At 34.5% G+C, this 12,728-nt stretch overlaps 1 protein-coding gene across 1 annotated transcript in view; it reads right to left on the reverse strand.

The window, feature by feature from the left end:
• Positions 1-1,690: 1,690 nt before the first annotated feature.
• The window catches only part of LOC110447814 (alpha-1A adrenergic receptor-like), a 28,139-nt gene continuing 17,101 nt past the window's right edge, over positions 1,691-12,728 (reverse strand). The window contains exon 2 of the mRNA XM_021493753.1: positions 1,691-1,860. Within this exon, the coding sequence (XP_021349428.1) occupies positions 1,691-1,860 (170 nt within the window). The remainder of the gene's footprint in view (positions 1,861-12,728) is intronic.

The following is a 12,728-nucleotide window of genomic DNA, read 5'->3' on the forward strand; positions in this document are numbered from 1 at the left end:
TATATAAACATGTCAGTGAATAGATATTTTATTTTGTTAAATGATCAGTGTGCTCCATTCTATTTTTATTTCATATTTTTTCGAGTATATTTAAATAGGAATACTTTTGAAAGCTTTTACAAAATAAAATTCAAAAGTTCAAAAAAACACCAGCTAATGGGTGAGTGAAATTAAGGTTCGAATATTTTGTTGAGCACTTTATATTAACGGTATTATAATCCCTGTAAAGGAAATACTAATTAAAAACAGTTTGTATCGTACTTATATCTTATGTGCTGGAAAGTTCAAACAACAGTGTAGGTTACCCTCTTCGACCAGTTTATTGGCGGAGTAATGATTGAAACGGTTCCATTTTCTATAATTAACCGCGGATAATCCAATTATTTACAACGAGAAGTATTTTTAACATTCAGATAGCATCCAATGTGAGCGTGTACCCTATCAATGTCCGTAAAAGGGGTTACAGAATCTAATTATGGGATCGTTTCGGGCGATAAATGGCACTTTTCTCGACAAAAGAATCAGAGTACCAGGATTTTTGTCTCTGTTGGCATTAACAAGTGTTTTTTGTTTGAGGTGCAAAAATCAAATAAGGAATACAATTAGAGAGCTTTCATTTCATTGCATTTACTTACAGGCATGTTCTCGTAAATATTTGAACGTTTAAAAATGAACATGTTCTCAAATCAAATCGATCAGGCTTTAGAAGCCTCTTACAAAACTTAATATCTAGCAGATGAGATTGTCATCATAACACATCCCAGAAACATCACCTGTTAAGTAGCAAACCGCAACATATTAATTGGTAAGTGTAAAGGTAATCATATCTATCTTACCAATAAATAAATAAATTAATATTTATACAGAATCATCATAAAGGGAACGTAAAGACCAGGGACCGTATCCATGAACCCGTTATCATGTTCAAGCATGGATTCTGTGCTCAAACCAATTTTCTTGTAACTCACTTCAATCATGTCAAACGATCAAAACGTCAAATCTAAACATTGAAAACAGTATTTGGCTTGAAGGATTTTGATTTTGTCCAGACATTTTTGACAAAAACACATTCTAATGATAATTTTTGAACAAAACAAAAACATAGTCCGGAGCACAAAATCCATGCTTGAGCATGAGAATGGTTTTATGAATACGGGTCCCGTTTCTTCTATAAAAAGAAACTTATGTCAATGTACACATTACACCAGTGAAACAATGTATTAGTCTTAAAAAAAAGTGCTTCTTATTTATTCTTTTCAAGGTACGGTTACCGAGAAATTTTCGCCGCAGGTAAATTTTCGCTTTTTCTGACCTCCGTAAGGAGAGCAAATCTATTGTTACAGAAAACATTAGTAATTGAAAGCGATATAAAAAAATAAAGTAATCAAATGTGAAAGGCGGAATAAGTCTTGGGCGAAAATGGATTAAAATGGCGTAGGGCGAAAAATCGTCTTGTTGAAAGTACCACAGTAAACAATATTTCATTTTTTTTAATTTTGAAAACCTTTCTTCTTCTTGAACTGTCTAATTTCATTGCAGAAATGAATATTGAACAAAAATACTTCAAAACACATATACAACTTTTGCAAACGTCGTTCTGCCTTTCTCGATATTTATGTCGTTTATGAAGTTATGGTTTTCAAAACAATGTTGCGTGTTTCCTTTGACATTTTGTTTGGAAAACTAATAATCAATAATACGCCTTCCTTTTCAGTCGACATTTAAGAATTCTTGCAAATGCTTTCCGGAATTCCAGGCTGGAGTAAGCGTATATAAATGGGTTGATAGCAGAGTTGACGTAACCCAACCAGAATGTCCCTTCCCTGACAATGTCGGGAAATTCCACATCGGTAGCGGCATCTGAAAAATACACAAATTCATAATTAGTGATTAGTGCAGTAAAAAAGCAAAAGAGAACTAAATTCATAGTAAGTGATTAGACAGTAAAAAAGCAAAAGAGACTTAATTCATAGTAAGTGATTAGAGTAGTAAAAAAGTAAAAGAAAACTAAATTATAGTTAGTGATTAGTGAAGGAAAAAATAACAAAATAACAAAATTCATAGGACCTTAATTTTTTCCTAATATAATGAATTTAAATCATGTTGGAAAACGCAGCTATTGGTGAAATATTTGAGTGCAATTCCAGATTAATTTGTTTTCTTGACAATCAATGTTTAATAATCAAACATCTACTTCAATCTCTCTTGATATCTTTGTTTTCTTAATAAATTTAGATAACCTAGACAGGAATGTCTCTGTCAGCTGCGCTCCCTTCGTCCGTCCTAATTAGGCTCATACACCTTAAATTCACTTGCATTCAATGAAATTGTATACCGAGTGTTTTATAAGGCTGGATGTAATTAGGAACAATCATCATTTCAATCGGACCAATAAAACGAATCGTTAAATACAACATCATCTAACGCAAAGTCGTGTTTGATCATTCGTCTGTGTATCTTGTCATCTATTCTTCACTCTTCAGCCTCATCATTTATATTTTCTTTAAATAAAAGTATAACATATTATATAGAAATATTCAATCAATGTTATTTACCCATCTAGTGCTCGGATCCAGTGACAACCTTGGATCATACTGTCGTAACTACTTATGAGACTGACTGAAAAAAAACCAATTGTGTTGACCTCTGAAGCATGATCGCTTAGTTTGATACTGTCGAAGTCTTGACGTCACGGGCATTGCAATAAGTTTAAAAACCAAGCTACTTAACTAAACGCTTCTATGGAAATAGAGCTTAACGCAAATTTTAACTCATGAAACGGAGTGAACGCAAAGTCTCCACGTGATGCTGTGTGCCCACTGCGGGTCGCTCACAGGAAACACGCTCACAGGAAACACGCTCACAGGAAACAGGAAACACGCTCACAGGAAAGACGCTCACAGGAAACACGCTCACAGGAAACACGATACAGGCAAATAACAGGGCATTGACTCTAGTTTAGGCTATAATTCGTGTTTAACATTGATTCTACTGGTACATTGTATTATCTATATCGTGTATAACGGTTCTGCCAGCAGGCGTTGTCTGTTTTTGAACGTTATAAAGTCCAAAACTTTCATTCTATTAGAGCGTTGTAACACACAGAATGAACTCTTAGATTCGGAAATACATCACTTGCCCTGTTCTTCGCTATATAAGAGGAATTGTTTTTTTTGTCACCCGTCAAAGTTAATTTGAATTAACTGTACTCTGTTGTGGAGATGCCTCAGTATTGTTTGGACAAAACTGAAATAAGTTTTCTATACTGGCGCTTAGAAAATTGACAACGTCCGAAGCGTATATTTCAAGCTGATTTATGTAAATACAATTGAACTACATACATATTACACTAGCGGGTATCTAGGCAAGCAAGTATTTCAGGGAGATAACACTATAAAATCGGCATCAGATCTGCGCCATCACAAGGAGGCAAATACACCAACATACCCGGTCTCTAACACACAAACACAGATGCCGGCATACATTATACACATGGAGGTACGTCCTTAAATTACCTTAACTGTTAATAGGACGTTAAACCATGTACAACCAATTAACCTACACAAGCAACAACGATACCAAAGAATAAGATTTGTTTGAGATCTAACTGAAGTATCTACTAAAAGATAATATCGGTTGTATCGAGGTTCAAATGCTGGCAAAGAATTAGAGCTTAACTCAAAGTGTAGCTGAGAATTTTGAGATAACGCAATGCCTAACCAAAGTAACAAGCTTAACGAAAAGTCTTGTCAACAAAAAAGAGCTTCAGTGTCCGATTTCAGGAATGAATCTATACACAAAGTCAAATAAGCAATTAAGCGCTTGGCGCATAGTTTCATTAAATAGATGGAACTGAACACGTTTTCGTATACATGAACCAGAACTGTTTTATACAACAGACTCCATATGTCTTTATCTCTTATGCAAATCGTAACACATCATTGAGTTAACTGTTCTTTGTCTATCTAATTCAGCCTCAAAGGACATAAATCTGTTTTCCAAAATCAGCTATGTATAACCCTATCCCAAACACTCTGCAATAGATATCACTGCTAATGGAAATTCAACGTGAAGGTTTGCCCCAGAGAAGATTCATTTTACGAGTGATGGTATCCTAGATACATGCAGATAAGGCGTTCTAGCAGTGATAATGGTAAAATATATAGGAGTTCCCAAGAGAGCTTCAGCTAGAAATAGATACATAATATGATAATATTTTTTTCTAGGAAATATTGTTAGTACATTCATGATGGCCCTGACCTTAATCTGTATTTATTTGTTAATGTTGTTGTGTCCCATACTGGCTATATGTCAAGTATATTCTCAATGTCATGGGGACACACGGTAATCGTTAGTTATAGCAATCTTCCAGTCCAATTCAATTATGATAATAGAGATATATTCTTCAAGAATACGCACTACCAAGATAGTCTTGTTCAATATTCCCTCAGTAGTATTGAATAATTCCCAAATACGTTGAATTGGAATTAATTGTGAATGTGAAACATATTAAAAAAAAATCAAGAAGCATTTTAAGACTGATGTAGGTTTTGAATTCTATGATACGATTGGGGAAATCAATTTTGATTCACATAGACCAAAAACAAAATACAAAACAATACTGCTATAAGTGTCATTTTATGTAGCTTAGAATTTTGAATGTCGTATATTATAAATTTATAAGGGCCAAGAGTCACATTTCATGTTTTGTATGTAAACTATACTATATATGATAATTATTTACAGGTGTTGGAATGCATGTCTTTAATTACTGACACTTAAGACTAGATATAACAAGAGGAAATATTTCTCAAACATCTAATAAAGCACACGGTATCTTTGGGGTCAATTATCTTGTCGTAATGTGTGTTATCGAAACAGGGTGGAATTAATATTGGATTAAATAAAATGTATAGATACCAAACACGTGCAAAAATAAATCCATATTTCAGTCCCAAATTTCTGGTTTTCATATTTTTTGTAAGTGTTTATAATGTCTGCCATTTTGTTTTGTTGTCTCCAAAGTTCCTGGAGTTTTTGTTACAATTTTCTGTTCCTAATTGGTGTCTCTTTGTGTTGCCAATGTAGTCAATAGTTTATCTGTTTCTCATTTTGTTCTATTATAGCAGGGATGGTTGTCTGTGTATACATCCTTAACTTGGTTTTGTTTATAGTTTAGGATCGACGAACATGCAAAGACTAAAACACTCACAGTAAGAGTATTTGGTTATTTGCACTCACGTCAGAATAAATTTGAATAGCAGTGCACTGTACTGATATTTTCTTCAGTGGAGCTTGAAGGAAAATTGGTGCAATTTATTTACTCCCAATAACAGCATTGACTGCTTTTTGAGCATGTCTCCAGTTTATCTTTATATTTCCATATTAATGGACAATAACGGATAACAGACAAACAAATACAGCTAAACTCAAAGACTTACCATAGATATGAAGGTAAACGCGAGATATGACCAAAGATAGTGATATCGTATTTCAAGCATGTGCTATTAGGAACAATATTGAACGTGATCAAAAGTGACATGGTCTAGGATAAAGGTCCCTTTAAAGTTGTGGCTGGCCAACACGTTTATCATTGTCAATCCTCTTGTGGCACAAGTGTTATCGAAACAGGTTTACATAAACATTAGAAAGGAGTGTAACGAAGGACAAAAACGTGCACAGATGAAACAAATTAACACAAGCTTTGCCTTCTGATGTTTCTTATGGTCACTAAGCTTCTCCATTAGTTTTTTGTCTGCTTAGTTCCTCTTGTTTTGTTGTTATTTTATCATATGTTAATAAGCTGTCTTTGTATCCTTCACAATGGGGTAACATTTTTTCCTATTTTTTCTATTCATAAGTAGTTCAAATGAGTCTTAAATGGACGATATGTTGCAGGAAAATGTCTACTTTGTTTGGCTTGCATTAACTACAAGACAACTCTTCAAATAATCGCTTCCTTTCTCTTTATTTCTAGTCATTATTGTGTTATTAAATATTTTGCATTGAGTTGATCATTTGGTTAAATAATTCGTTTATTTTATATTCCAACAAGTATTTTCTATGGTAGTTGAGTCTGGTATCCTGTATATGTCTCTTTAATTGGTTACGGATTAAGTTAAGTAGCAGGTAAATTCAGGTGCTAAATTGAATTAATACAAGCTGATTGGTTTCTTCTTGATCACAAGTCGAGGTGATTTTGTACAGCAACTGACAAATATATCGAGACGGAAAACACACACAGGAAATGAACTAGGCATTGCTTCAAGTAGAGGTAATACTTTGTGTTTTATATCGATTTTACTTTTACTTTTGTTTATCGGGTCCGCTGGTTCTAAGACAAAGTGTATGGTTTCTTGTGGACAAAATAACATTAACACTTTCTTGCTATTACAGCCCAGTACCTCACAGTAACAACACTAATAGAATAGTGATTTAATCACCTGCCTTCGGGTAAAAGGTCGATGTTCGTAACTGTACAAGAGTAATAGAACGTTCGCACACTCGTTATACTCAATTTGAACTAACAGTGCCCTGTATTGGCAGTTTCTTAGGTATAGCCTGAACGAAACAGAAAAAGGTTTCACTTATTTGCACTTATAAAAGTGGTAGTTTTTCGAACACAAATTCATCATGATCTTTATACACACTAGAAATTCTTTTGACAAGCCATTACTTCACCGAAGGAACTGTAAACGATTAGTTTAAAATACTGTACAAAGGTATGCCATTCGACGTCGGGATTCGAACCCGCGCCTACAAGAGCATCGGCGTTCAAATTTTTGGCAAACACTTAGACCACACGGTTTACTCGAGCTGGTACATATTATTTTTATAATGAATTATCTTCTCTTTTTAAGTGTTACACATATAACATTCCAATTGCAGTTAATTTATTCTGATGTTATTTAACCATTGCTTTTATATATTTGTTTCACTGGAATTGTACTGATAGCGTTGCTACACTAGAACTCTGAGAACATCAACCCATAAGATATAATATAAGAAAAGAGATGAACTCGTTGATCCGGAAATGTAATATTTCTTGCCAAAAGTCCTTGCAAAATAAAAACGATTCATTTAAATCAATTAATATTGCAGTCGTTTTGATCTTAAAACAAAACATAACAAAATAAATAAATACATTTAAAAAATCGGATGTTGACATATTAAAGTTGCTTGACGAGTAATGGTTGTTAATAAAAAAGGGCACAACGTTCCTAGTTTTCTTTATATTTATTCATTTTATTTTTGAATTTACTTACGAGCTTTTCATAGGAATGAAACAATCAACTCAGGTAAGGAATTGCATTTTTAGTTACTTAAACTCATTACATCTGTATTCGGGCGGGTTGGCAACCACTTTGAAATATGAACGTCTAAGTAAAAAACCGCCGTCTCAAAGAGTTTTCCCCTGGCGTGTTAACTAATATTAGCAAAACTAGTATCACAACAACAGCTTCAGATTTAAGACTTTCCCTTCGCTAAAAAGCTCTAAAATTCATAAACCAAAAAAACTCTACAATTTCAAAAACTCTCAAAAAAATGTTCATATTTGGAGCTTTTCTGTAATAGCTTACTGTTTCAAGTCATGATAGGCTTTTTTGACATGATGCATACACATTACACGATTTTGTGTTTTATTTGATTAAGTTGAACACTTTTGATACCTGAAATAGAGCATTACACAGTTTCTTTAAGTTAAAAACGTTTGCTAGGTAGTCGAATTTATCGCTTTAACACATACATGTATATTTAAAGGCTTAAATAATGCTTTATACACATGTAGGACGTTAAAAAAGCAACAAAATAAACAAGACAAAAACAAACAAACAAACCAATACTTAATATTTTGAGCTATTGTTCCGTCTGAAAACAACAGTATTACATATCACTATAATAAATGATTTAAATGTCACTATATGAACTCCGCTCACCACATAAGTCAAGGTTTGCTAAAAACAAATAACATTTCTGAAATGAATTCACTGAACACAAAACCGAACAACACAGATATATTGCTCGACGCATTAGTCCACGAATGTTATACATGGGTATACCCGTTCGCCTTACCCTCGTCACTCAACAAATGCCGAGGTCTTAAACGGAATTCAGAAGAAAACAACAGGAACTGAAGTGACATTAAAACAGAAAGAAATGTAATATGAACCCCCCAAAAAGCAATAAACTTGAAAAACATAATAAATCTGACACACATTACTTAACTAAAAGAATCAACAATGTTGATTTGACACCATAACCCCATAGACATTTCTTCAACAGCACTTTATGAAAAGAAAAACAACACTGCTGATAATAAAAACTTTCTTTGTTTTCGTCACATCACGTGTAATGAAATACTATACAGTTATAAAATCACAAAAAATCATGCAGTTTAATATGTTTTAAGCGACCCGTCACGGGAAGGGTCAAAATTGACCTGATAACAGAGAAGGTCTCTTAATATAATATTAATCGAGAGTGTTTTGAGGGGATGGGATATGGTGTCTATGTTGCTGTGTTTATGACATTCGTACAACTGATATATCATGCATTTTTAATAGGAATTTTTGTATCATCATGACAGTTATTTAAATATATCTATTCTTTACGGAATATCAGGTAAAATATGATCATGATCATCATCGAAAAAAACTACAACGTGTTCAGTATTATGAGAGAAAATCTGCTTAGATGCAGCAAGGCAGGGATTTTAACCCTTGCCAAATCTGACTACAGTTTCATTATGTATATCCAAAGAAAAAAAAACAACCAAAAAAACTCAGAAGAAAAGGGAGTTTATTATGGTAACATAATCATCTCCTGTTTTTGAAGCAGTGGGGCAGGGATCGTTAATAGACTATTACTAAAGAGTCAACTGCTTTGTAGGGATGAAAAAAAAATGCTGGCCATTTTGATGAAAAGGGCAACCAGACAAGAAATATATAATTACAGTTAATATTGAGAAACAACTTGTTTATATGGCTAAATATGTTATCGCTCCCACACATGATTAAATACATTGAAGGCGAGAGTATCCCAACATTAGTCATACTGTACAGAAATGACGGATATGGCCCAGGCATCACACCACAATATGAGCCAAAACCAGTTACACCAGCAACATAACCTAATCCTACCTTGCTTTTTTGACACAGATCGATGGGCTAGATTTATGATAGGCGCGTTTTTATCAGGCGAGTTATGACATCCAAGTCAAAGTGGGCATGCAGAGGGGGTGTTTTGAGGAATCATATAATATACTTCTAGTCATGTTGTGTTAAGTCTTAATTATTCAAGCGCATTAAATGTCGTCTGAAAAAGAAATAGCAAGCTGACACAATTCAACAAGCTAAAGATTTATGCTATTTCGGTACATACCGTATGAAAACAATATAGTGTTTTGGATGTTTTGTACCAGAATACATTTTTTATTTTCTAATATTACAGTTATATACTTATTATCTTGGTTTTTGGTTACTTTGAAATAAAGGATGATATTTATTGCAATACTTCTAAGTCAGCAATCTTCATTTAATTAAATAAAAATATAGAAATATTGAACAATCTATGAGCATTGAAAAAATGCAAAACAATCTGTACATCCCTTAATTTTCACGTTTTTGATGATAACTCATTTGTTTTTGGTGTTTGTGTTTTACATCCTTTTAACAGCTATGGTTATTTTAGGACGTGCCAGGTATTGGTGGTGGAGGAAAGCCGGGTCTCCGTAGAAAAACCACCGACCTACGGCCAGTACCTAGCGACTGCCCTACGTAGGTCTTGAACCCGGGACCCAGTGTTGGGGGGTTAGTGGTACATGTAGCAGAATGTCAAACGCCTTAACCTATAGTCTACCGCATGCCCTTACTCATTTGTAAATTGAATCTACAATGAATACCAATTCAAAAGATAATTACTGTCAAAATGTAAACATCATCATCTTGTTCCCGAACCCATTTAACTAAATATTGCTCGTGACACTGCATACACTCAATTGTGAATGCAAACATATATATTTAAAACAGTAAATAAAACAATTCTTAAGATATAACTACATAAGCTGCCTCTGAGCACTTCATGGACGCGATGTCGCGTCAAATGTTGTGTATAGGACTACATCTGCAATCAACTGTAGGAAACATCGGTGAAGCCAATCCACAGATGCAATGTCAAGCTATTTCGTAACTCAGGCGACACCTATCTGAGCATTGACTTGAATAATCATGACAAATGCTTCGGCCTTTAGACTCCCATTGATCTTTTCTTAACAGCAACATTGCAATCTTAGACCACTGTGCAAAACATTACGTGTATCAATGGTGTTTTATCCTCGTCACACTGACAGCCAAGGAGAGTTAAACTGTCTGAGTACCGTTAGCAGACGGCCTTATCTATTTCGAAAACGTAAAAAGGGAAACAAACGAAAAAAAAAGGTTATGAAACTTTGTAAAACAATAGTCGCTTGTACCATTGCCTGACGATGTGAGATAAATAAAACGATTTTGTTTCTTTTTCTTTCTGTTAAATGTTATCGGGAGCACTGCAGAGATCAAAATACATCTACTAAAATAGTATTGAACCACATAAGAAAGACAAATCATGTGGCTGATTAACATTTTTCGTTTTGAAGGTTTCTTCCTTGATTAAGCCATATTTGTAACGATATCACAAGAAAGGAATCATGGTAATCGTTTTCAGCAAGTAACTTAACAATATGGTGACACTTTAAATAGCACTGGGGTGTCTTACTCGTTATCGTTCGCTGCTCGAGCTGTTGTTAAGAAGCCCAACCACAAGCAAACAAAACGCCCACGTAAACTGACGTTTTATATAGTTCGTTCAACGAGCACATTTGTTAACACCAATGTATAAAATACATAGAGGGACCACGGAACCAAATCAAAAATAGATTCTGGGTTTTTCCCATTTGGGCAGAAGAATTAATAGGAAGGTGAATGCCTCGGGGCCTGCTGGTTGGATATTTAGGTGGCAGAAGTTTCAAAAGTTTTATGTTATGGTTAAGTTATATATATAGATGTAAAATGTATCAAAAAATGATAAAAAAAATCAAGTATGCTTTTGTCTGGGGGAGTTTGTTAAGTGTGTAATTTGTTGTAAATTTTGGTCAATATTTGGTGCCGAATTCAATACAAGATGGCGGCAACCATATAAAAAATGTTCAAATAGGCAGAATTTTTAAATATTTTATTTACAGTTGTGGGAGATGATATTCTTCAAAATGAGGGCAGGTAAACCAGTGTGGATAACCCCATTTAACCAGAACAGTGGTAAACGTTAACACTATCATCTATGGAAAATCATTTGGTTCTGCGGTTCCTAGAGACAGCTGTAAAACTATCCTTCTGCTAAATGTGTGGACAAATTCCTAAACTTTATGATGACATACACACTTTTCTGATATGTCTATGCAGACATGTTAATAGTAAAATGTAGGAACACTCCTAAGATATATATTGCCCAATCGTGATGGAAACAAATAATATCAGCTTCTTTCGTTAAGTATATATATGATATACCGTATACCGGGAATCTTTCGCCCTACGACAGTAAAATCTATATTCGCTTAGTGTTATTGTCGCCCTTCAAATTTGATAATTATGTTCCTTACTAATATTGTCCGTAATGATACATCTGCTTCATTATGGAGAGCGGAAAACTTCCCGGTATGCAATACGTAATTTCCGGCGAAACGGCACTTACTAGTCTTTGTTTGACGATCAACGTTAATTGAGTAAGGCGTGGTTAACCCGTTGCCAGTTAATTGAGTAAGATGTTGACATCCCGTCGTCAGTATAATGTGACCCGGCAGGGTGACATGCTACCGTGCTCAGGTTATGACTAGCCAATCATTCTTTGGCCATGCTCTACATATATCTCTAGCTATTTCGAGGACAATAATCCATAAGCGAAGATATATTTTTGAATTTCTCATTATGATCTTATTTTACAAAATTACCTACCAAAAAATACGAAGCAATTCATCCAGCTGTCGCGACTTTAACAGGAGGGCTCACGGTAGTCTAGTGGTATGACGCCGGGCTAGATACTTTACTCTGCTTGTTCCAGTCTACTCAGCTGTAAATGAGAATGTGGTTGGGCAGTGTTGGAATTGTTGAATGCTAGCTGTGAGCGCTGAAATGGCAACACCGGCTATTTGCTTGCCAGGGAGTTGAGAAAGATATTGGCTGGTTGCAAAGGCCCTATAACCACGGATAGTAATTTGCGAACCGTTTTGAGACGACCTACGAACTAAGTTGTTTATAAAGTGGTATATAAGAACATCGATGTTTTATTTGTTGTTATTACATACTCGCTAATAAATATGGGTTTTTTGTATATGCGATACGATACAATTGCTCTAACCCATATCAGCCCTCGCCGTATCACACCCCTTTTTTCGTTTTGCAATATTTCAAAAAAAAAAAAAAATGGATCATAAGATAGTAGTTTTATGTAGTAAGTATGTAATAAACAGAATAAAACACGCTTTTTTCCATATCACACCCACTATCAACCCTCTACCAATAGCAGCCCTCGGGATATTGCAGTCTCGGGTTGATACTGCGTGTGATATGGAAAAAGGCATGTATTATTCTCTATATTAACAGCCTTTATTTCATACTTACTAATACATACTTTTGTTTTCTATATGCGATACGACACAATTGCTCTAACCCATATCAGCCCTCGCCGTATCACACCCC

This window comes from Mizuhopecten yessoensis, unplaced genomic scaffold (genome assembly GCF_002113885.1).
Source record: "Mizuhopecten yessoensis strain PY_sf001 unplaced genomic scaffold, ASM211388v2 scaffold3621, whole genome shotgun sequence".
NCBI classification, from domain to species: Eukaryota; Metazoa; Mollusca; class Bivalvia; order Pectinida; family Pectinidae; genus Mizuhopecten; species Mizuhopecten yessoensis.